We start from the raw sequence: 26,375 nt of genomic DNA on the forward strand, positions 1-26,375 counted from the left end.
CACTAAACCATATATAAGGTTCCCTGCCAGCTGCCAATTGACTTAGAAAACCACATATTAACATTATCTATCTTCCATGGTATTTTTTCTATATTTTGTTAAATATTTCCCAATGATATTTGAATTTGGTTTGGGCCATGCCCTGTATGGGGCATGCCCATACCTCTGACACATACTGGCTCTGTGACTCTTGGTAAATCCCTTAGTCTTTCTGTGCACTAAAACCTTTAAGACCAAGTTACCAGCCTGCATTGAGAAGGTGCTGATCTGTATTGGTACAGGGAGTTTCCTCATCAGAATTTCTTTATATCAATGAAACCACAGTTCTAGTCAATGTTGAAGGATTTTTTTTAAAGATTGACATTACCCTCAAAGAAGAGGGATGAGAAAGCACTTCCCTCCTTTGGAGCAGTGGATAGAATATAAGTAAAATCAGTATAAAATAATGTGGCATTGAGTAGAAACAGCTCTGGGATCTAGATGACCCGGGTTCAAATCCTACCTCTGATGCATACTGGTCTTTTGACCTTACTTTAGGCAAGTAACTTAAGCTCTTAATGCTCCAGCAATTCTTTAAAACTATACATTGCAAAGCACATACCAATATACCCTGCTAGAGGATGTATCTTCATTAGGAGCTCCCAATATTGATATAAACACAGGTGTGGTTCAAAACCAAACCAAAATGTGATATTGGGGGGAGGGCACAAATAGGCTGGGGGAGCAGAAAGGGGATTCTATGACACAGTTAGGTGGTGCTACAGCAGATAGAATGCCAGCCCTTGAGTCAGGAAAATCTGAGTTCAAATCTGACCTCAGATACTTATTAGCTGGGTGACCCTGAGCAAGTCACTTAACCCTGTTTGCTTCATTTTCCTCATCTGTAAAATGAGCTGGAAAAGGACATGGCAAACCATTCTAGTAGCTTTTCCAAGAAAACCCTAAATGGGGTCACAAAGACTAATCAACCCTAAAAATGGACATAATCACAGGTCCAGTCCTAAACCAAACCAAAACATGATAATGGGTAAGATCACTAAGAGCCAGGGGAAGCAGGAAAGGAATTCTATAGCTGGAGGCATTTGAGATGTGTTTTGAAATAAATTAGGTCATCTAGGAGTTATAAGTGAAGAGAAAGTACATTCCAGCCATGGGAGATGCAAGAGAGTGGCTTGAAGAGTAACTGATATGGGGAGGATAGAGAACCAATTAGAGACCAGAACCAAAAGGACTGGCATGTTGTAGTGAAGGCCCAGCTTAAATTAGATAATAGATTTGTTAGAGACTTCATCAGCTTGGTGGTATCAGAGTGGTAGAGGTAGATGGTGGGAGTTTTAGTTTGGCAAGATATGATCACTGATAGGACAAGAGGGCAAGGTGTTCTAGAGTGGAAGACAGTTTAACACTGAAAGGGGTAATTAGAGGTTCAACATTAGGAAAGGAAGAAAGTGAAGCCAGAATAGGAGTGATGGCCTGGGAGGGAACAGAGGCAGAGGAGGACTAGAGGACCCAGCGAAAACAAAGTATAGGTTTAAGAGGAGAGATACACAGGGAGCAAGGGAAGGATAGGAGCCTATGCTCAGAGGAATTTCAGAATTCTTGATCATGGAAGTGGAACATTTGTAGGTGATGGTGAGATCAAGTATATACTCATCCTTGTGTGTGGCTAAGGTAGAGTGAAGGAATGGGTCATGGGAACTGAGTAGACAGAGGACCTGGGGGATCAGGGTGTTTGAAAGAACATCAATCTATATGTTGAAGTCCCCTAGCACAAGGGCAGGGTAGATTAAGAGCCAGCTATTAAACTCTTTGAGAAAGGAAGGATATTGATCTCAGAAGAGGGAGATAACTATACTAGAATCTGGAAAGAGTGATCCTCAAAAGAGAAGAGGATGCCAAGTGAATGTGGCTGACTGAGGATCCAGTAGTAGCAAGAAGTATGCCAACTCTGGAACCAGAAGGTCAGCAAGCAAGGCAGTGCCTCCAGTACTAGAAAGAATGGCTAAGGATGCAGTTTCAAAATAGATGTGGTAGAGGTTGGGAATCTATGAGTCCCAGAAAATGGAAGGAGAAGAAAGCTAAGAAGAAAGGAAGTTTGTTAAGGCTAGAACAGAATTTTAGGGGATAACAAGGCAAGGATGGACAGAACTGTATTGCAACAGGGGAGGGGCAAGGCTGAAAGGACAGGAAACGGGGCAGGGGAGGAGGTAGTATAATGAAACCTACCTCCCCAGGGATGGTAAAAGAAAGGGACCAATAGGGCAGGTTATATATTGTCAGATATGGTCACTGCATCATATAATTTTGCTTAATCATTTTTCTTTGTGACTAGAAAAGGGAGTTGAAATGACTGTGGCATAAAGACAAAAGTCATCAATAAAAAAGTATTTCTTTAAAAATCAAGCTCAGGAGACTATATAAAGTGGTGACGTTATTACTAGTGTTACCCACATGCTAAACAACCCAACTTTGCCAACTGACTAAAGAAAAAATGAGAATGAGTACCCCTTAAATAAAATCATCATAATTTTGGAGCTGGAATCAATCTCAGTCCAACACCCTCATTTTACAGAGGAGGAAATGGAGGCACAGAAAAGTTAAGTGATTGTTCAAGGTCACCCAAGTAGTAGGTGGCAGGACAGGATTTGAACTCACCACATCACACACTGTATCCAACGAGTCTGAGTTTCATCTTCTATAAAATGAAGCTAATAATACTTGAACTACCTACTTCATAGAGCTCTTGGGCAGAAAGTGCTAACATTTTTATAGTGCTTCAGGGTTTGCAAAGTACTTCACATGTATGGGGGTCTCACGACAGCCCTGTGAGGTGGAAACGATTATTATCACCGTTTTACAGGTAAGAAAACTGAAGCTGAGCATGAAGAAGGCTGACACATCTGGTAAGTATGTGAAGTAGGGATCTGACCTCAGTTTCTCCTGACTCCAATTCCAGCACTCTCTCTACTCTATCACTTTATTCTTTTAGTCTGTTTTTTTTTTCTCATCCTTCTTGTTCCCAGTGGATGAAATATAGTGCCTGAGGAGGAATTCCCCCTTGGTATACAGCCCCCTCTAGCAGTTTCCATTCTCTTGGGGAGAGGGCAAGAGGGTAGCAGAAAGCCCTTCTCTACCTGTTCAGGACCATCCAATGTGGGAATTTGGGCAAAGGAGTCTTAAGGGCTCTCAAAGGCACCTCTGCTTCTCTCCTTCCACCTCTTCCAACTTGACTTAGGGCAAAAAGGAACAGGTGAACTGTTCCCACTATTTGTTGCAATAAACTCTAATGCTGTGCCACCCCCTCTAGCCAGACCCTACCCTGAAACTAATTAAGTGACGAAGAACAGGCTATGGTTTGCATTAGCAACCATCCCAAAGGCACCCAGTGGACTAGATTTAACCAATTAATGAGTGCCACACCATGTACCCTCAGCTAACCACAACTTCCAGTAAGTCCATGTCTTCACCCAGAATCTGGCAATTGGCTAATCTGAAGCCCCTGATCCCACAGCATCAACTGTAGCTCTCTGAGCATTTCCTGGGCCACCCAAACCCTCCCACTTCTCCCAACAAATGGAAGAGAATGGTTGCATTTTAGGTATGCATTTCAGCCTGCTGCCAGCTCTGCTCTAATGTTGTGGGGATGAGGGGGGACAGGGCATAGAAATCAAACAGATTTGCTTCAGAAGGAAACTCTACCCAAGATTCCCCCTACCTTAGCTTGCAGCAGGCAATGAAAAAGAAAGCATGAGGTGCAAGTCTTAAGAGGAACTGAAATCTGAAATGCTGGCAGCATCATTCTACCATCTTTCTCCTTCCTTCCTGACATGCTTCTTGTTCCAAAGTCCTAGCAGAGCTGCAGAGTTACACCTTACTTGGATCCTGGGATGGACTAGCACCATTAAGTACACACACCAAATGGGCCCTGCTTCAAACTGTGTGTGTATCTACACACATATGTATATATTTGCATGTATGTATATCATTTATAGAAATATAATTATTTTTACAGAGATGGATATACACATACATCTACAAATACACATGTTTGTATATGCCTATATATACATAGAATACATAGACATATGTATGTTGTGTATACATATGTATGTGTCTATATATGTATGTCTCAACATGGTATAGTAAATATAAAATCAGGAAGACTGGAGGCTTCAAGTTTCATCTCTGACGCATCCTGACTGTGTGACCCTGGGCAAGTCCTTAATCTTTCAACATCCCCAAGCAATTCTCTAAGATTGTAAACCACTGAAATCACAGTTTCATGTATGTGTGTGTGTGTATATGGGATGAATCAAATATTAAGTGCCCATTATGGGCCTCAAAAGAGGTACTAACCAAAGCCCAGGGCCCTCTGAAAGACCAGGTTCAATTCAGGGGATTAATCCTGAAAGGGTCAGCGTTCAATGCCCCCAATCACAGTTCTCCAAGAAAATCTCTAAATGGAGTCATGGTAAAGCTTATGTGAAGGTTTCCACAAAAGTGGGTAACAGGATCTCCAATTCCCTCCCTGTCCTCAGTGTCCAAAGCAAGCATTGGGTAGGAGATGGTCATTATTTCAATCACAGAAAACACCTAAGACTCATCACAGGAGCCCATGAACAAAACCAGAAATATAAAGCCCTCCAGTAGCCATTTGGACAGACCCCAAAAGGTAAATACACTTTGAGGGGAAGGTTGAAGAACAAACAATTCCCTTTCACTGTCAACCTGTGCTATCTGGGCAACTCTAAGCAAGGTCCACTTGTCTGGCCTCTCTGCAGCATGGCTTCCATTCCTTTTGCTCAGCTTTCCCCTTTCTCCACCAACCCAATTCCGAGACTCTAGATTTCTTTGCAACCCACTCCCAAGCATGGTATCATAAGATGACAGATCTCAAGTTGGAAGGAACCATAGAGTCCATCAAGTTTAACTCCCTTATTTTGCAGAGGAGGAAACAGGTCTGGGGCGGGGGCGGGGGGGGGGGGGCGGGGAGGGAAGGGACTTTCCCAGGGGCACATGGCTAGTAAGGCTGTAAGCAGGATTCTTACTCAGATCTGCCTCACTGGGAGTCCAGCCCTCTATCTACTACCCTACCTGGTAACTTACCAAGGCTTACAAAGTCCATCCTTGGAATCTCCAGTCTCTGACCTATGCTTAGAAAAGGAAATATAAAAGCCAGAAGAAGGTGACCAGCAAATGGAGGTCAAGGAGCCCTTTATATGTGTTCCTCTTGTAAGTTACCATTTTTCATTTCTGGGGGTGGGGGGAGTAAGGAGCAATTTTCACCTCCCTCCCCCTGTGCTGTATCTAGTCTAGAAGTCCATGGGAAAATAAAGGGCTGGGCCATTTCACAGCTTACTTTTAGAGACCACAGGAAAAGAGTGGCTTTTCCAACAAGAGTCTATCCCCCCAGGGCTCAGTCACAGATCACCTTGCAGCTCAGCCACTTAGAACAAGAGGAATTTTCTGTGTCTGCTCAGCAAGATGTTGGGATACAGTCTACCTCCATGAGGGCAAAGAGGGGACCTTTTGAGGAAGGTCCCTATTCTGTCTGCAAGAGCAACAGCTTGATTAAGGGGGGGGGGGGGGGCTCATCTAATTGCTCATGGTCTCCACTGGAACAACTCCATTAAAACCAGAGAAAAGATGGATTGATTATAGAAGCATGAACCACACAGTTCCTTCAAATAGCAAGTTTTCTTCATCCATTTAAAATAAGATAGTGTGTTTTTAAATTCATTTTGCAAACAGATTTCTAGGTCCACAGCAATTCTCTACAGAGACTTTGCTTGACCTATACAGCTAAAAGGAAAGCTTCTTTGTCATTAGACTGTGATCTCCCAGGTCGCTGGACCACTTGGTATTTCAAGACACTGGCTTCACTGTCCCTGAGCAAACAGTCTCCATCTTGTCCCCTCCTCTTGGCTTGTACACATCATATTTTTACACTTAATTTTGATTTTTCTCTCAGAGGCAAGGAATGTAGAGGATTCATGAGCTTGACTTTATAATGGTGGTGTTTTTCCTGTGTGAAAGTAATGATTTATGTAGAAAATGGTAGTAGTGATGCTTGGAGAGTGGCAAGACTCTTTTGCCCCAAGAGGGCCTGAAATAATTCTGTTGCCTTTTCCTAAACTTAGGAATAACAGCTCACATTTATAAAATGCTTACAATTTACATATTTATATGATTGCTGGAGCTAGAGCTGGAAGGAAGGGCCATGGGAGGCTAACCAATCTGATCCCCTCATTTTATTGATGGGGAACTCGAGGCCCAGGGGGAAGAACTTGTCCTAGATCACACAGGTAAATTGCCAGCAGAAGCAGGATTCGCAGCTAGGTTTGATTCCAGGGGCAGGGCCCTTTCCACTCAAAGCGCTTTCTGCACAACAGCCATGTGAAGGATATAGTTATCCAATGGAAGCTCCTTGAGGACAGGGATGGTTTCATTTTTATCTCTGTATTCCCAGTCCTTCACCCTTATTAAATGTTGGTGAATTGATTATCCCTTTTTTACATATAAACCAAAAGAAGTCCAGTGACTTATTCATGATCACACATAGCTAAGTGCTGGAGCCAGGACTCAAAGATCTCCAGACTGAGTTCAGGATTTGTGCCATTAGCACCAACCACACTGTTGTGACTTGTCTAAAAGGGCCATCCATGGACTAACCAACCCACTTCCTTATTTCTGCAACAGAAATGGCAAGCAAACAATTCCCCTGACTTTTCTCACTCTCCAAACTTTGCTAATGGAAGAACTACCAGAGTGCTGGTAACTAAGGAAAAAGATGGCTGCACATCCCACAACCAGCTGTTTGTGTTGGCTTTCACTGAGAAGCCTTTTAGGAAAGAAGTACGTTTGAGGCAGCAGCCCATAGAGCACCAGCAATAGAAACGTGTAAGCTTTTCCACTTCCCCCTTGGCACTCCGGATAGTGCCAGGGCAAATTCACTTCTTCCATTCAGTTTTTTAGCTGTTACCCACATTAGCACCTGAGATAACCAACTGAAGTCAAGATATACAAACTAAATGCTTTGAACAGTCAGCCCCCATGCTAGCAGTCCAGTGGGCTTATCCCAAGAGTTTCTGGGAAGAAAATGCTTTATAAAACAAATCTTCATGCCTCAAGTGGACTCTTCTAACTGGTATGCCTGCCCTTTTGTTTCCTAGCATGAAAATGGTTTCACTGGACAGTTTTTAATAGTAACAAATACCTGGAGGTCTCTCAAGCTCTCACAGATCATAATGGAATCACCTATGAAGTGACTGAAACTCTGACCCTAACTCCAGCCCCTTGCACACCTACAGTAAAATCATTATCCAGTACTCAGGCACTGTGCTTGGTACATAGTAAGCACTTCATAATTACTTTTTCATTCTTTCCTCAAAATGTGAAGGTGTTGTTGTTATTATTAGCTCCTACTTTTTTCTTTTTTCTAATTTATCCCTTTTATCTAGGTAATTATTTAACATCAGGATCACTGCCTGGTATATGTCTCACTTCCCCTCCCAAATAATTCCTCCCTTGTAATGATGAAAAAATTGAGCAAAACCCAATCAACAAAAACAGTGCCACCTGAAAGCACATGCAATAACTCACTCATGATCCTCCACCACCACTGAAAAAGAAATCTGTTTCCTCCTCTTTTCTCCATGACCGAGACTGAGCACTGCAAGTGATCTGAACTTCATGGGTCTAGATGCTCTTCCTTAACGCCACTACAGTCACATTGTGCATATTATTCTCTCAGTTCTACTCTGTTTCCTCAGTTATCCATTCATATAAATCTTCACTATTCCCTGAAATCTTCACATTTGTTATTTCTTGTGGCGCAATGACAATGCATTCTGTGGATAAACCACAATCCGCTCAACTGATGGGTACCAACTTTGTTTCCAGTTTTTCGCTACCACGAAGAGAGCAGCGAGGAATACTTTGTAATACGTCGTGATAAATGATGGCAACCATCATTGTTGGAAGGGCTGAGGGGGGAAATAAACACACCAAAAACTGCCGGTGGAGCTGTGTATCGGCTTAACCATTCTGGAAAACAATCTGGAGTTTTGCTGGAAAAGTCAAAGAATTCTTTGGTCCGTTTATCCTGCTGCAAGGTAAACATCCCCAAGGTCAGCAATGACAGAAGGGGAAGTACAACTCGTTTTTTAAAGACTTAACTTTTTTGCTTTATTCATAGTCCTACAGCCAACATAAAATACAGTTAAATGTTAATGTATATATGCTCAAAATAATTTTGACCACTTTGTACAACTATCCTAAAATATCATTCTTTTCTTCTAGACCTTTCTATTTTTATTTCATCTATATTTTTTACTCCCCCCCCCCCCACCTCGCAACCCACCAACTGACATTGTCTACTGTGTTATAAAAATGCTAGGGGACCTTTTCCAGGGTTTCTAGTACTTTCTGGTGGCTTATCAGAATGTCAACGCCATTTACATGGCTGGCCCCCAATTACTAGGGGCATGACAAGGGTGGGAAGGACAAATGAAAGCTTCAGCAGGAGGTGCTGACCACATTGGGGCACCCTGCCTAGATCTTGAGGCAAGAAAAGAGGTGAAAGGAATGAGCTCACCCTAACTCAACTAAGACTAACAGCTGGGAGCCTTTCATTGGGAGGGACAAGTCAGCAAAGGCTCATGGCTGCTTGGGTGGCCTTTTTGTGCACCAACAGGGAGGGGATTGTGTGGTTTTATAACAACAGAGCTGAAGATGTGTTGACTAGCCAAATGATAGTGGCCTAGGAAAGTCTCCATCTCAGAGTAATAACACTTTCACTAGGCAGCAGGAACAGGGTGGAGGCAAGAAAGCAGAATGTTGGCATTATACAGGCCAAGGAACTGAGGGGGCCGAGGGTCTGACACAGGCCAAGGGTCTAGAAGAGAGCAGCTCAGTGTATGAAAGAGGCCCAGGATCTGAGAGTCCAAGAGTCTTGGAGAGGCCCAGGATCTGAGAGAAGCTGAGCCATGTGGATTCTGGCAGGAGGAGTTTTCCTGTCTCCATGCGAGACAGACTGCAGCAAGGCCAAAAGACTTCCCCACCTCCAAGTGGGAATTTTCCAGGGAATTATCCTCTTCCTCACAAGTGAACAAGTCTGTGGGAGATTGTACCCATTCATTCATGTATGGGAAGCTGAGAAGGATTTGATTGCTTAATTTTTTCTTGCTATTTACTTGGCAAACTTGTTCCAATGACATATTTTATTATGTGATTTATGATTCCTGCCTAGGCAATTGGTAAAGAATGCACTAAATAGGGGTTCAAGGAGCATATTACCCAGAGCCGAACTCAAATAGCAATGGGAAATCTAAACTGAGTAGGGTACCCGTTATAAATGTATTCATCTTGGTTTCTATTGGGAAATAGACATTTTTAGCCAAACGTTTAAAATGGGTTCTATTTTTTTTCCTACGTCATTGAGTGAGACACAATCTTTCCTAGAAAAGCTTCATACATTTTAGAGCCACAACTGGGCTGAGTATCTATAGATATGAGACGATGACTTTTAAAATCACTGACTCATATCAAATAGTAAACAATAAATTGTTCCCCAAATATAGCCATTAAAATTCAACAAATTAGACCAAGATAATTCCCCAAACATAGTGAGAGCAACACTTCTTTTCCTAAAGTGTGAGTCGGAGTCTGACTTTTCCCTGCTCAAGAAATTCTAGTGACTCCCTAGTGCTTTTAGGATCCAGTACAAACTCTACTGTCCGGAATTGGAAGTCCTCAGGCTGGATACTATCTATCTTTCTAGACTGATTAGACATGACTCCCCTTCATGTACCGCACAGTCAGGGCTGTTCCTCATCCCTGGTGTTCAATGTCCTGTCACCATATCTTTGCACAGGCTGACTCTCATACCTGGAATGCCTTCTACATAAGTGTACCTCTTGGAATCTCTAGTTTCCTCTAGGTGCCACCTACATGAGGCCCTTTCTAACCCTGCACCCTCCCCACTCCCTGCCTTGAGTTGCCAGTGCCCCCTTCCCTAAAGGACTTACTTTTTACTTGTTGTATATTTTATATTTACTATAGTCAATGATCAAGCATTTATTAATTACCTACTGGGTGCTAGACACTGGGTGTACAAGTGCATATCTGAGCATATGGAACATAAATATAACAGGAATATTTACACAGTGGTCACATGCAAGGTAGTCTGGGAGAGAGGGCACAAGTGGTTGGGACATCAAGCAAGGCTTCACACAGAAGGTGATACCAAAGCTTTTCCTTCAAGGAAAGGAAGGACTCTGTGAGGTAAGGAGGAAATACATTCCTGGCATGGGGCACAACCAGTACAATGCCACAGAGATGGGGATGGAGTGTCATGTGTGAGGAACAGAAAGAAGGCCAGTTAGCCTGGATCACAAGGTTCAGGTGGGGGAGTGTCATCCAACACGGAAGAAAAAGATTTGTCAGGGCCACAATGTGAAGAGCTCAACAAAACAGTTCTATTTCATCTTAGAAACAAAAGGAAGCCAATGGAGTTGATTGAGTAGGGGAATCACATAGGTTTAAGGAAAATTCATTTGTCAGCAATGTGGAGGCTGGACTGGAGAGGGGAGGGTCTTAAGCACAACACCAGTTGGGAGGCTGTTTCAATAGGCTAGGAGAGAGGTGGAGGGCCCACACCAATGAGGTAGCCATGTGAGTTGAGAGAAAGGGTCAGATGAAAGATATTGTAGAGGTAGAAACAGCAAAATTTGGCAGCTGATTATATATATATATGTGTGTGTGTGTGTGTGTGTGTGTGCATATATATGTATATGTGTATGTATATGTGTGTATATACATACACATATATACATATATATGTGTATGTATATACACACACACACACACATGGTGAAGGAGGGTGAAAAGTTATTTCAAGGTTACCCATCTGGGAGACTAGAAGATTGATGGACACAGGAAGGTTGGCAGAAATAGGGATGTTTTGAAGAGGGGAGGGTTTTGGGGGAAAGATAATAAGTTCAGTTTTGGTCATGTTAAGTTTGAAGATGTCTCCAAGAAATCCAGTTTGAAATGTCTAACAGATAATTGGTGACATGGGACTGAAGGTCTGGGGGAAAGGAGGAATCTAGGGCTGGAGATATAAAACATGGAATCATCTACATAGAGATGTCAATTAAACTGATAAGGTAACTGAGAGAATGAATATAGAAGGAGAAGAGAAGGCCTAGGACACAGCTTTGTGAAACATCCATAGGTAGAGAGTGTAATAGGGATGATGATTCAGTAAAGGAGACTAAGAAAAAACAGCTGGACAGTAAGGAAGAGAACTAGGAGGGAGTAGGGTCATGAAAACCCAGGGAGAAAAGAGTATCTTAGAAGTGGTGGTGGTCAACAATATCAAATAAAGCAGATAGGCCAAGAAGGAGGACAGACCATGAGACCTGGCAATTATGACACATGGTAATTTGGGAAAGAGCAGAATGATGAGGTCAGAAGCCAAACTGCAAAGGATTGAGGAGTGAGAGGAGGAAAAAGTAGCAAGTATAGATAGCTTTTTCAAAGAATTTAGCTGAGAAAGGAGGGAGATATAGAGGATGACTCCTTGAGGGGATGGTAAGGTCTAATGAAGGTTTTTTTCAAGGATGGAAGAGACTCAGGTTGTCTGAAGGCAGCAGGGATGCAACCAGTAGAGAGAAAGGATGATGATTAGAGAGGAGAGAGTATGACTGAGGATGCAATCTGCTGGAGAAGACAAGAGTGGATGGGATCAAGTGCACAGGTAGAGGGTTTGGCCTTGGCAGGGAGAAGGGTCACCTGTTTGTAGGAGACTGAAGGGAAGGAGAAGAGAGTGGAGAGAATGTTAGAGTTTTGAGATGGAGAGAAATAGAGAAGAGGGAGATCACATCAAGTAGCCTCAATCGTTTCATTAAAGTAAGAGTCAAGTTTCTCGGCTAAGAAGGGAGAGAGAAGGTGTGAAAGGCTTGAAGAGGGAAGAGAAAGTCTGGAATAGCTTCTGTGGGCATTGAGATGGGGAATCAAATAAGGAGGAGTAAAAAAAAAAGATTGCCTTCCTGCAGTGAGAGGCCAGCTGGGGCTGGATAACATGAAACTAATATATCTAGTCAGCCCAGTTGAGACTTCCTCCAGTTTGACAAAGGGGATGGCAGGAGCCATCCAGGGCTGAGATTTCCCCATTGAAGAGCTGGGATAGGATATGGGGACAAGGGATTTGGGAGCAGAGGACAATGTAAAGCTGAAATGGCTAACTACTATGGTTTGAGATTAGAGAAAGGAAAGTGAAGTCAGAGAACAGGTAATGGCTTGAAAAAACACTAATGGGTAGATGGACTGGAGGTCTTAATGACAGCAAAGAATAGTTTTAGGAGGGATGATGCACAGGAAGAGATAAAACTATAGGAATTTATGGTTAGATAGAAGAATGTCAGAGCTTCTAATTAGGAAAATATACACGAAGGCAAGGACTGATTATTTCTTGTTTGTCTCTACCCTCAGCACCTAAGTGCCTAGCACCTAAGAGGTGCTTAAGAAATGCTTATCTGCTTGATTCTGAAATCTTGGGTGGAAGCATGAATCCCAAGTTTACCTTTACTTTACTTTTCCCTTCTCTCTTTCCTAGTTGACCTTAGCATGTCCTCCCTTCCTTCAATTTTCTATGGCATCAGACAAATCGTGTTCTACTAGAATGGAGGAGGGCTCGTAGTCTCAGAGGTGTTCTATTTCCTTTGAGGAGGATAGAAGCCAACCAAGGTTTAAACATGTCAATTCCTTCATGGATCCGAGCCTTTCTAATTGCATTCCTCAGGCCTGGTGTCTGCCTGGGCCCAGATGGACTGGGGCCTACTTTAAGATGCACAGGCAGCAGTGACCAGCATGGCCAGATGATCCTCATTCAGTACCACTCAATTTCCCTGTGATGCATGGAGCTTCACGTGTCCCCTGAACTTCTAGATTTCCAGGCTGGTTCTTCCTTCGCCTGTTTTGGCTGCTCATGGTTTGGCTTTGGTTCCTGCTTGCTGTCTTAGCTTTGGTATTTCTCTGCAGCCTGTCGGCTTCCCCACCCTCAAACTGATCTCCCACCTGCCTTGCCCTCGCCAGGGTTGTAAATCCCTCATTTTCCCCACTGGACAACATAGGGGCTTTTCACAAACACCACTTCTTTAGCCTAAAGTGATTTATGCTTTCCTCCAAGTAAATGCTCAATCCCAGTCCTCTTTTTTACTAAAAGGAAAAAAAACTTACCCCTGAGGTCTATCAGTGACATTAGCAGCAGCTGCTGAAACCTCAATTAGTTAAAACAAAAAGAATCATAGATTTAGAGTTGGAAGAGACTCCAGAGGCCAACTAATTCAACCCCTTCTTTTTACAACAGAAGAAACTGAGGTTGGGGGAGGCAAGGTGATTTCCCCAGGTTCACACAGCTAGTATTTCTTTTCCTGGCTCCCAGTTGAATGTTCTATCACTACTCCATACTGCCTAAAGACATCTTTTATTATCTGTGAAGTTCCCAAATCTCTCCTCTCTATTCCTCTCAAGCTCTAGACTGCTTTCTATCCATAGTATAATTATCCTACCAACTCAACCTCAATGTAATGAAAGCAGAATTGTTTATCTCTTAAGCCCTGTACACTGTCCAATTTTTCCATGACCACTGATTATAATCCCACTTCACCTTTCCTCCAAGTCTGAGACCAAGGACTCTCTCTTTTACAGCTCCTACATAGATTCAGCTGCTAAGCTCAGCTGCTCTCTCCTCTGACATTTCCCAAAGACCCCTTTCCTTGTGTCCTGCTCCCACCATTTTTAGGGTCTGTAAGTAGGGGTACAACTTGTATCTTTTCCTTCTCTATTGCCCTTCCCTCCCCATGGGTGTCAACCAAAAATCTCAACCCTGCCCTTAACCCCCTGTGGTTTGCAAATGAAAGAAATGTGGTGAGCAGTGATTCCAAAATTAAATTAAGCAACAATGCATTTAGCAGTGTTTTGAAAACAAACTGTTGAGCTCGCTGAAGCATTTCCAACAGATGGGGTCATGCCGTGAGTGGCAGGCTGTCATGAACCCACACTCAGAATCTCAGAATCTCAGAGTTGGAAGGAATCAGCTGGCCCAACCCACGTCTGAAAAAGAACCCTCTCGACCACATACCCACCTAGAGGTCAGCTAGCCCCTGCCTGAAGACCTCCAGACCCTGCTGCCACAAAGAGACAGTGACAAGCTTCGGGTTTCCTTCCCATTTGAACTTGAAAAAAAAAAAACAACCATAAGCAACATAAGAATTCTTGTTCTTATCTCCTCCATAAATGAGGGCCATGCTCTGCACCTTGAGTTGCTTTTTCATTAAATATGAGCCTTCTACATACTTCCTTCTGGCCCCCCATTACATTCTACAGCATACATGTGTGCAGGCAATGGACTCTGTGTGGTCATAGAAGAATGCAGAGCAACAGAATCCATTTGGGATCTGGACCCAGGATCTTGGCTTCATTAGCACCAAGCTCCAAACCAACCTCTGGAAGACAAAACACCAGTATCCATACTAGGGAGGCCAGTCTTCCAAGCACACCTCTGCTTCCTCAGTTTCTCTTATGACTAGACACTGTGTCATCAGGTAGAAATGGAGAGAAGAGAAGGGGGCAAAGACAGAAAAAAGGAAATCCTCTTTGATGAAATTCAGCAAGATTTAAATAACTGCAACCACTCCCACCCTAGGAAATGCCCACCTTTCTTAATCCAGTTGGGATTCCAAGTCTCCTTTGGCCTGGGATAGAGCCCTATTCCCTGTTATCACTCCCCAGCTTTTTGCCAATTTATCTCATCTCAGTTTCTCCTAAGTCTCTGTACTTCTTCCTCCCTTTGAGCCCTCTGAAACACCTGTTTTTATTCTTAACAAACTTCCCTGCATCTTAGAATTCATCTTTCCTGTTCTTTCCATCTTTTTGCCATCACAGGAACCTGGCTCCCCAAAAAGATACTATGTCCTTGGTCATACTCCCTACCCAATACACTGAATCAGAAGGAGGAGTGTACATAGTACATACTCCTTGCTCTTCACTACCACTTTCAGACCCTCCACTATTACTGTCACTTAACCTCTCCTTCTTTCCATCCACTTACTTCATCCAGGTAAATCACCCTATCTAAATCCTGGTTGCTGTTATCAACTGATTCCATGGTCTTTCTCCTTTCCTCTTAAAGAAAAATAGTTTTATTGATGCTTTAAATATACATATACACATTTCTTTTATGTATATGTGCATATATACATACATACATAAAAAACATATGTATGTGTGTATATTTAATCCATATATCTATATCTATCTGTATCTATATCTATCTATCTATCTATCTATCTATCTATCTATCTATCTATGTATCTGTCTGTCTATCTATCTATCTATATCTTCCCAGTGACTCTTCCTTCATCCTTTCAGCAAAACAAATCAAGGCACTGGCTATGTTTGAAAATGTATGCCCAATTCCAAATCTATTGTAAACTGTTCTTCTGTTTCTGCTTATTTTGCTCTGTATCTGTTCATACAAATCTTTCCAAATTTTCCTGAATTCTTCATATTTATCATTTCTTCTGGCACAACAATATTCAGTTACATTCATTTATCACAATTTTATCCTTAGTGGGCATGTATTTCCTTCCAATACTGTGCTATTACCAAAAATATTACTATAAATATTTCTCCATATATGCAGCCATTCCCTCTGTCGTTGATCTCCTTGGGGATATATATGCCTGGTAATTCTATCACTGGATCAAAGTATATGTACAGTTTAGTTACTTTTTAGTGTCATTCCAAAGTGTTTTCTAGAATGTGTAGACCAATTCATAGCACCACCAAATGTGCTGTAGTGTGCCTGTTTTCTCACATCCCCTCCAATACTTACCATTATTGTCTTGGGTCAATTTCTCAATCTCATGAGTAAAAGGAGAAACCTCAGAATTGTTTAACTTGCATTCCTCTTATTATTAGTCAATTGAAACATTTCTACCCCATCCAGTGTCTTCTCCACACAGCAGCCAAAATGATTTTCCTAAGGTGCAAGTCTGACTATATCACTCTACTACTTAATAAACTTCTTGCTCCCTCTATGATCAATTACAAACTCAAGAACAGGTATTTAAAGCCCCTCATAACCTGGTCCCAACTTACCTTTCCAGACTTAATACATATTACTCCCCTTCACATGCACAAAGGTCAAGCCAAAGCAGTCACTTTACTTAGCGAGAAGAACTGTATATCCCATCTCTGTGCCTTTGCACTGGTTATCCTCCATGCCTGGAATACCCTCCCTCTCCATTTCTACCTCTTAAAATCCATAGTTTCCCTCAAAGCACAGTTCAAGCACCATCTTCTAGAGGCAGCTAGGCAGTGCTGCAGTGGACAGGGCACTGGGCTGAGTTCAAATCCAGTCTCAGACACTAGCTGTGTGACCATGGGTATCCACTTAAGCTCTGTCTGCCTTAGTTTTCCTATCTGTAAAGTGAGGATAATAACATCATCATGTTATTATAGAAATACATTCCAGCCATGAACACTGAATCTCTATATTTTTGTAAAAATCATGTTTAGTTCTCTCTCACTCTCTCTCTGTGTACACACACACACATACATGTACACACACACACACACACACGCACCTTCTAGTTACTTTGAATGGAATTTCTTTTTCTATCTATACCTGCTGAGTTTTGTTACTAATATGTACAGAGACTGACTATTCTTGCGAACTTTATTTTATATCCCCTACCTCTCTAAATTGCTGATTATTTTAGGTGATTCTTGAGGATACTCTAAGTAAACCATATCATCTACAAAGAGATAATTTTACCTCCACATCATCTATGTTTATTCCCTTAATTTCGTTTTCTTGTCCTAGTCATAACTATCACTTCTAGAACTATCATCAAATAATAGTCATCAATGAACATCCTTACTTCACTTTTGCTATATTAAAAAGGTTTCTTATTCCATTACAGATAATGCTAACTATTGGTTTTAGATAATAATTACTTGTCAAATTAAGGAAATATTTGTTAAATCTTATGCTTTCAACATTTATAACATGAATGAATGCTCTATTTTATCAAAGATTTTTTGTATCTATTGATATAATTATGTGATTTTATTATTTTCTTCATTAATATAGCCTATCATGTTTATAATTTTCCTAAAGGTTAAGTATCCTTTAATTCTTGATATAATTATGTCATCTGTGGAATATAATTCTGTAGCTGCCTAATATATTCCTGATATATTATTATAATGTTATATATAATATACATTATATATATAATGTAGGAATGTAATATAGGAATAATATATTCCTAATATAATGAATATTTTTATGTGAAGATTAATTAGCTAATTAATTAATGGAGATTTATAATTTTTCTTTTCTGCTTTTATCCTCCCTAGTTTGCTTCCTATCTTTCTCAAGGACTTAAATACCTGGCTCACCATCTTCTTCTTTACCCAAAACACTTATATTTTAATGTGCATGTTGATACTGCCTGACCTCCCAGTTCATTAACATTTTCACACCCCATGATTTGTACCTTCACTCCATCTCAGTTCTCTCTTACATCTCATTTCTTTTCTACTGAATTTTTAGATCTGACTCCTTTCTCCTCCTTATTTTCTGTAGCACCTTACTCTTAGAAATATCACTCCATGAAGGAAATAAGGTTAGATGGAAGCAATGTTGTATGGCGGGAGTTGCTCTCTGTCTCAAGTCATGAGTTATAATCAGTCTTCCCTCTTAACTCCATGTTCTCCTAGCTCTGGTTCTACGAACCCCTACTACACTGGGTGCTAGTTGCCTTAGAGTCTAATATATCCCCTCTTTGAGGTGTGATATAATCTTGGGAAGTACAGCCCTTTCTCAGAGAAGATGGTCTCCTAATGGGCAAATCCCTCCTCCACACACCCCAGATATGCTTCTTACCACAAACATACACTTGTGTCAAATTATGTCTTTCCTCCTTCAGTGTCAAGGCAGCAAGAGCAGTTTTCAAATATACTCCATTGGAGCTCTCCCTGTGTGATGGCATGGAACCATTAATGGCAGTTTTTTAGGTCCAGCCATTTGACTAGTTCCAAATCTACCTAATTATACTATTAGCCCACATCGGATCTCCATCTTTTCCAAAAGAATGGGAGAGACTTTATCATATGTTTTGCTAAACTCTAGGTAAACTAGATCTGCAGCATTTCCTTTATCTACTAGCTTAGGGATTCTGTCAGAGAAAGGAAATAAGGGCAGTCTGTCTTGTCCCTGCTGAAACTCTGACTTCTCTTTGTGATTGCTGCTTCCTTATCTGGATGTTCACTAACCCTCCTTCTAGTAATACTTTCCAGAATTTTGCCAGGAATCAAAGTTGTGCTCACTGGCCTATAGTTTCAGGGTTCTATCCAACTCCCTTTTTTCAAAGTTAGGACCTTTGCCCTTCTCCAATCCTTCAGAATCTCTTCCGTTTTCCATGGTTTTTCTAAGATCACTGATGGTGGCTCACTCAACATTTGCATCTGCCTATATTTTCAGTACCCCCAAAACATAACTCATCTGGGCCAAATGTCATGAACCCTTCAAGAGAAGCTCAGAGCTCTATCTCCTCATTTATCCTGGGCATCATTTTGCTTTGTCCTTTCCAGTTCAAAGGTCACTCTCCTTGTCAGAGAAAATAGAAGTAAAACAAGAAGGAAGTGGCTCTGCTTTCTCTCTGTCATTAGTTGTCATCATCTCAGCCACCCTGAGCAATAGGCCTCTGCCTTCTTTGATCTTATTCTCTCTCCCTACCCATCTTAAAAAAAAAAAAAAAAAAAAACCCTAAAACTTCAAAACACCTTTTCCTCTGTTCTTGGTCATCCTTACCAGTTTCAGCTCATTCTGACCTTTAGAACTTTTGATACTATTTACAAGACTATATCATCATATTGTGTTGTACTGCATGGAGGCAGCTGGGTGGCAGTGGAGAGAGCACTGGGATTCATTCAAATCCATCCTCAAGCACTTGCTAGGTATGGGCCCCTGAGCAAATTCCAACCTGTTTGCCTTAATTTCTTCAATTATCAAATGGGGATGATAATAACAGCACCTACCTTGCAGGGTTGTTGAGAGGATCAAATGATAATACTTGTAAAAAGCACTTAGGATAGACCCTGGCACATAGTAGGTGCTATATAAATGCTTATTCCTTTCCCATCTGCGTTTGTTTCCATTTTCCATCCATTTTTTTCATCTAAGTTGACTGGTAATTTCCCTCTGCATCCACATTAATCTCTTCAGACAATTCCTCTTCCTTCTGATCAGAACTGTTTCTCTTTGTACCTTTATAATTTCAAGCTTAGGAATTTTCCATTCCTCCAAGACTGACTTTTGTTTAGTCCAAGGAGCCTTACCTGCACTTCCTTGGAACCCTCTGAAGTCTGCTCTCCTAAAATCTAATGTGCATCTCTGACTATGCCAAGTTTTTCTGTCCTTTCTCAGTTAGCCAGGTATTTACTAAATGAATACTTGCTTTGTGCAGATACTGTGCTAAACCCAGAATATATCAAGATAAAAATGAAACAGTCCTTGCCCTCAAGGAGCTTCCATTCTAATGGGGGAAACATGTAAATAACTGGGCATTTACAAAACAGAGTATGTGGCAGGTAGTCATAGAGGGGACAGTAGTTGCAGCTGGGATGTGGGGTGTGGGTGGAGGGTGACAGAGGGCTCCTACAGAATAGGAGATGTGTGCTGAGTCTAAAAGGAAGATAGAGGAAATAAGAGACAGAAATATGAACTTCCATCCGAACACTTCAGAGGTGATACCTCTCAACCTGAGCAAGGTATATGTGTGTGCATGTGTGTGTGAGTAGGTACATATGTGTGTATGTATACACACATATGTATATACACACACAAGCAATTGCTATAATCCTCCTCTCCAGAATTACTGCAGTATAGATGACTTCTAATGTCATTTCCAACATCAAGATGTTGTGATTTTCATGGCTCTCTGGTAGGATCCAACATTAAATAATATATTAAATATATCTGTATACATATGCATATATATGTATATGTACATGACTAGATAAGTTAATTTTTATGGAGCATTTACAGAATAAAGAATGTATCCTTTCTTCAGAACTATTCCTGTAGCATAATACTTGCCTTTCTCTTGAATAAGTTTCTTTTTTACTCCCAGCACAATTTTGGGCAGTAGCTCAACTGGCCCAAACCATTACAAATATTGATTTGTGGGCAAAGTGATCAGTCACAATGTCTCCAAATAGTCATGTGACTGGTGGGACTATAATTCTGGACCTTCACTGAACTGAAAAGTTATAGTCAGAACTACTTAGAAAGAGTTCTGCTACTGTATAGAGTCAATATATCCTGAGCACATACTGGTCCCAACCAACACTGGTCCCAACACAAAAGACTTCTCACTTAAGAGTCTTTGAATACATAGACATCCACCAAAACAAAAGAAACTTTTGGAAGGTTGGGAGAGAGAAGACTGCATTCCATTTTTGAAATGGATTGTGATAGTTTCTTCTTTAAGCTCCCTAGGACTCTCCTTTGGGAATGATGAGCATTGCCAGCTATCACTCATTCTGCTGAGCAAGCTTGCTTTGATTCCTCCTTCAGAGAGATTAAGTGTTTCGGGCCTGCCTGCTCAGCTATCCTTGGCAATATTGTAGTTAACAACTGACTCCAAGTTACCTTCTTGTCATCTGGAATGGGAGTGGGGGCCGATTAACATTGCCCCTCCCTCCCTTAGCTGTAGCCAGTAAAATGTCTCATGGACCCCAACAGGTCGTGGACTGAGGACACTGGTTTTCTACAAGGCAAGCTGCCTCAGATTCAAAATTGTGGTTCCTCATGAACCTTATAGACTGGATTGAGGAGGCTTGTCATTTCTTATTTTTCTTAATAGTCCCTCCCCACCTCCCAAGGTCAAAACCAATTCCTTCTTTGGAAGAAGGTAACCACCTCCACTGCCCTTCAGAGCTGGCAAAATGTGGAATGTAAAAGATAAGATATTGTGTTACCTTTGGGGGAAGAGCTAAGGAACAAACCTGGATCCTAGCAAGGGGGAAGATATAACTTACCCACTGTAGATAGGGCTTTCAGACAGGTTTTCTGAGGTCTCTCTTGTCCTTGGGTGGTGGTGGTTTTTTTCTTCCCCCCCACCCCCCACAATTAAGATAAAGAGCAGAAGCTTGGATCAGCTCTCATGCTCTCGCTCTCGCTCTCTCGCCCCCTCCTGGTTGCTTACGAGAACAGCAGCCTCTTCGCTTTGCTCCTCCTTTCGTTTCTGTGTAACAGCCAAGGGTGCTGGAGCTTGGGAACTCCATTCTCTCAGCTCTGCTTCTCTTCCCCACCAGAGACAAACTTTCCTCCTCTCCTCCACTCTAACTTATTTCACCCCTTTTTTAAGTGAGCCTTATTGCCTTTCCTTTGCTCTTTCACTCTTCCCAAGTGCCCATATGACAGGTGTCCATTTCAACCTTCCTTTCAGGGAGACTTGAATAGCCTCTACTTTATGTTTCTTTTTCAAATTCGATCTTCATTATGTAAGAAGGATTTTGGACAGGTTTGTACATTTGCATTGAGTCCGGCATTTCCCTTGATAGTGTAGGTCCTTGATAATTCTCATTAATTGTCTTTAATTAATATAGTTTGGTTTGGGGGGGGGGGGGGGGCGCTGTAGCCAGTGCATAGAAGATCCCAAAAATACTTGACTGGAGTCAAGTAGGCTTAGCAAGAGAGAGTGAGTGTAGAATTCATTAAGTATTTCTCCCTCTTCCTGTCCAAGGAGATTGATCTCCACGCTGTTGCCAAACAAAGCAAGTCAAAACTTAGGAAGGCTGATTTTACATTATGTTATTGTCAGGTTATTGCAATGATTTTTACTAAGAAATGTCAAAGGAATGAAAATATAGCAAACCTTATAGACTTGTCCATAGGTACCATTTCCAACCACTTGCACTAGTTCGAATATCCCAGCCGGATCCTGTAAGAAGAAGAGAAAATATAGTTATCTCTCATGCAAAAAGACTGGATATTTAGGGAACGGACTTGGATTGTGTCTTTAATCAGCAGTGCTCATTGAGAACAAGCATGGAAAGATTGCAGAATGTCAGATCTAGAAGGTCATCAAATTCAATACCCTACTTTACAGAAGTGGAAACTGAGGCCTGAAGAGAGAAGGAAAGAATAGTGCTCAAGGTCACAGATGTAGTAAGAGGGGCACTGCCAGGATTCTTTGGTCCCATCCTTTGACTCCAGATCTAGTGCTGAGGACCTCTGCTGGAGATTTCCTTCCAAGATGATATGGAACCACTGACTACTCCCAGGCTGGTCATTCATTCACTTCCAAAGTCATCTAAATGTATTATCATTTTGTTCCCATCTCTTCATCTTTTCCACAAGAAGAGCATAAGATAGTCACATGACATGAAACTTCCCCACCCTCCTGGTTACAACTCAAAAGACTAGTATTTTTGCAGTTTAATTTTAAGTACATGTGGTCATTCTTTTTTTTTTAACTCCCTTGCTAATTCCATCAAAGTCTGCCAGTCTTTTTGCATAATACTATGCCTTTGAGAGCCCCCGATCCACTACTTGTGCAACTATTTAGTGGTTATATTGCCAAAATCTAGAGCTAAAGGGGTCCTTGGAGGCCACCAAATCTGAACCCCTTATCTTACAGATGAAGAAACTGAGGTCCAGAGAGGGGAAGTGACTTGTCCAATGCTATACAGTGAGCAGCAAGGCCAAGATTTGTACTGGAGTCCTATAACTCCAAATCCTATGCCCTTTCCACTGCACCAAAAAAATTATTATTAATCAGATTAAATCATTAGAAAAAAAGAATTTACTCATAGTTTGATTAGAGATTAAACAAGGCCTTAAACTCTCTCATCCCAAGTTTCCTCATTCATAAAATGGAGTCAATGAGGTAGCATGGTTCCTTGAGTCCCTTACCCCTCCCTAGAACTCAGTTCCCTCCTTTCTAAAGTGAGGAGACTGAAACAGATAATCTCAAAGGTCCCACATTCATCTCTAGTACACAATGAGTCTATAATATCCTGTGTCTTGCACTATTTAAAAAAAAACAAAACAAAACTTCTTTACTGGTTTATGTGCAAACTAGGGAAAATTTCATTTGCTCAACAAATAATTAGTGAGCATCTACTTCAGTGCTTCAGAATGAAGTTGATTATTCACTTGTTCCCATCTGTCTGATTCAGGTCTTCACTGCTATCCACGTCCAAATTCAATCTTGGTAATGATTTAGAGTGGTGGATAGCTTTGTACACTAATTGAAGGAAAACTGGATCAAACTTTTGTTATATTTTGGTCAATACAGATATACCAACTCATCTTTTTTCCCCAACACATCCCATCCCCACTGATTATATGTGGCCCAACTCATGCAGGAGCTCAGTGGTTACATTCAGCTGGGACACATTGGGACAAAGAGAAGGCATGGCTCACAGTCAACCAAAATGTATTTAAGTGCCTACTATATATCTGACACTATCTTAGGCACTAGGGATACAAGGATAAAACTGAAATTAGTCCTTGCCATCAAGGAGTTAATATTCTATTCGGAGAAATAATGTGTACACATATAAATGACTATATATGGAACTGATACGTACAAAGTCATTTTGGCAGAGGTGAGGAGAGGGCAATATCAGAAAAGGCTTCACATAGAAGGTGTCACCTGAGCTTTGAAACTCACCAACTCTATGTCTCCTTAGCTGGATACAGCTCCCATTTATCTGAGGAGGCAGTTCCCTTCTTTACCAAAACTATTTTCAAAATAAATATTACCAACAGACAATCTCATCAATAATCAATTATTTCATGGCCCAGGTCTCCTTTTAATTGTCCAAGTTAGAGAAAAGTTTTTTTTTTTTAATCAAGAAATTAGATGTAAAAACAAATCACTCTTAGGGCAATCTTGACATAAAATGTTTTACTTTTATAATAACTCATAGTGAGATTTATGTGATGAAAAATGTAGCCAACAAAAGGAGTTCTTCTGTATCTGCTTGAACCATTTATCACCTTAGTAGAATTCTTCTGTAGATATCATTGAGAGATTTATGGGAAACATTATTAACTTGGTAGGATCAGTCTGTGGCCATCTGTCAAAAGCATCAGTCATGTTATTTGATTCCTATTGATATCACTGACTGAAGGACCATTCTTTGATTCAAGGTCCTTCTCTGGGCGGCAGAAGGCACAGAATTAGCAAGAGACTAGTTTTTCTGCATGTGAAAGGCCCACTTAATATTTTCCTTAGAATTTCTCTGAGATTCTTTAAGGACAAATCCAGTTCATGTTCTCTAAAGTCCTTTTCAGAGTTCCATGCAGTAAAACGAATAAAGCAAGACCCTTATTTGAACTTGGATATTGGTAGCTGTGATCATTCAAAAGTCAGCTATTAGGGAAAAATAATCGATATTTTTATATTTATTCAGAATTCATTTAAGCCACATCCAAGTTACTTTAGAAACATTCTTCCTCCCCTAAAATAAAAAAAAAAATGTTCTGGTACTTCCAACATTTCTATTTAAGCAAAAGTCTCAAGGATTCATGTTTTGGATCGAATTTCACCTTCTCTAGAACGTGTAAATAAAATGTTTTCCTGTGTATCTTTGCTCTGGGGTCTTTCCTTTAAGGTTTACTCTATTTATCTCCAATGTAGGTGCAGTGGAAAGAATACTGAATGTGAAATAACTAACAGAAATGAGGTTTCAAGCTCAGCTCTTCCCCTTACTATATCTGTGTGGCCTCAGCAAAGTCACTTCCCCTCCCTATACCTCAGTTTCCTCCTTCATAAAATGAGATTGGACTTGATGACCTCTGAGGTCCCTTTCAGATCTAGAACTAGGATCCTATGATCTTAGATCAGTAGATAACACTGGGAAAAGAAGAGCTGTGTTTTAGAGGAAGCTTATTCAAACTACAATTTGTCAGTTCTAAGACAAGATTTTTTTCCCACTATTTTTCCCCTAATTCCTCACTTACTAAGTGAAGTGTGGATGTCTAAAAATGAGGATTAAGCTATGGACTAGGACAGTGGGACCCTGAGTTCTCCTCTCAACTTGACCACTGACCTGCAGTCAGAGGCCAAAACGTAAATTCCATAACCTCAAGCAAAATCTAAGAAGGAATGTTTGATTTTGGAAAACAAACAGCTACCCATCAGAGAAACCCTCCTTCTTTCAAGGTCCTCCAAGCCATGGGGACTACTTAGGTTATCACCCTGACTGCAGTGTTACCTTGAGAATGAGTCTGGAGTCTTCTCCTGTCACACATATCTGGAAGGAAAATGATCAGAAAACAAGCAAACCCTATCCCATAGGCAGTGCTTCTTAAACCGTGGGTTGAGAAAAATTTGACAACGGTAAAAGGTTTCTGAACATGCAAGGACCAAAAATGAATTCAAAAACAAGTGCATAACAAATCCAAGGTGCTTCTGGCAGTGCTTGCCCACATTGCATCCCGCAACTTCACTGCAAGCCTCAGTTCTGAAAGCAAAGCATGCACACTTTTCCCTGCACGTGCCTTCAGGTCTCACAACGAAAGCACGGTGGACTTAGAAGAAGCTGCTAAAAACTAAGTAAGAGGTTTAGAGATTTAGGGCTGGATGGAATCTTAGAGTCCAATGAATCCAACAAACTCCCTTATTTTACAGAGGGAGAAACTGAAGTTATAGATTCTAGAGGACTTGCCAATGATGATACAGTTAGTGTCAGAGGGAGGATTTGAATCCAATCTTTCTGCCTCCAAGTCCAGTATGCAATCTGTTATACTATGTTGCCTCTCCAGAAGTCCTAAAGCATTCTGTAAACAGTTCCATGAAAAGCAGTATTGCTTAGTGGGTAGAGAGCTGGTCTCAGAGCCAGGAAGACCTGTATTCAAGTCTTAACCTCTCACACATCCTGGTTTGGACACCCTGGGTATGGTTGCTTCATCCTTTAGTGCCTCAGGCAGCTGTAGCAGAGCAGATTCGGATCTGCAGGGTTCCATCAATGGAACGAATCACAGGTTCTCTCTAAGAAAAAAATCCTATTTGCATATCTGGGGTTTTGTTGTAGTTTTGCACACACAGATAATCAGGCTGACTATGCCCAGACATTCAGGACATGTCAGGGCTGCCTCCTCCAGACATTAGTATTTTGAGGTGCTGTGATTTTAAATTTAGCCTAAGAAAAAGAGAATTTGGAAGAGAATTTGGTGGGTTAGAAGAGAGAAGAGACCAGTCGCAGGAAAGTCAGCTGTTGTACTATTCAAGGCACACAGGGATCAACACGGAATCACAGGATCATAGACTTGGAGCTCT

The 26,375-nt window shown here is 41.2% G+C and overlaps 1 protein-coding gene across 3 annotated transcripts in view; it reads right to left on the reverse strand.

Moving 5' to 3' along the window:
* Positions 1–26,375, reverse strand: part of LOC140515640 (mitogen-activated protein kinase kinase kinase kinase 4-like) — a 238,508-nt gene that overhangs the window by 204,441 nt on the left and 7,692 nt on the right. For all 3 annotated transcript variants that reach the window (XM_072626441.1, XM_072626440.1, XM_072626439.1), the window contains exon 2: positions 21,960–22,025. In XM_072626441.1, the coding sequence (XP_072482542.1) occupies positions 21,960–22,025 (66 nt within the window). The remainder of the gene's footprint in view (positions 1–21,959; positions 22,026–26,375) is intronic.

This window comes from Notamacropus eugenii, chromosome X (assembly GCF_028372415.1).
Source record: "Notamacropus eugenii isolate mMacEug1 chromosome X, mMacEug1.pri_v2, whole genome shotgun sequence".
NCBI lineage: Eukaryota > Metazoa > Chordata > Mammalia > Diprotodontia > Macropodidae > Notamacropus > Notamacropus eugenii.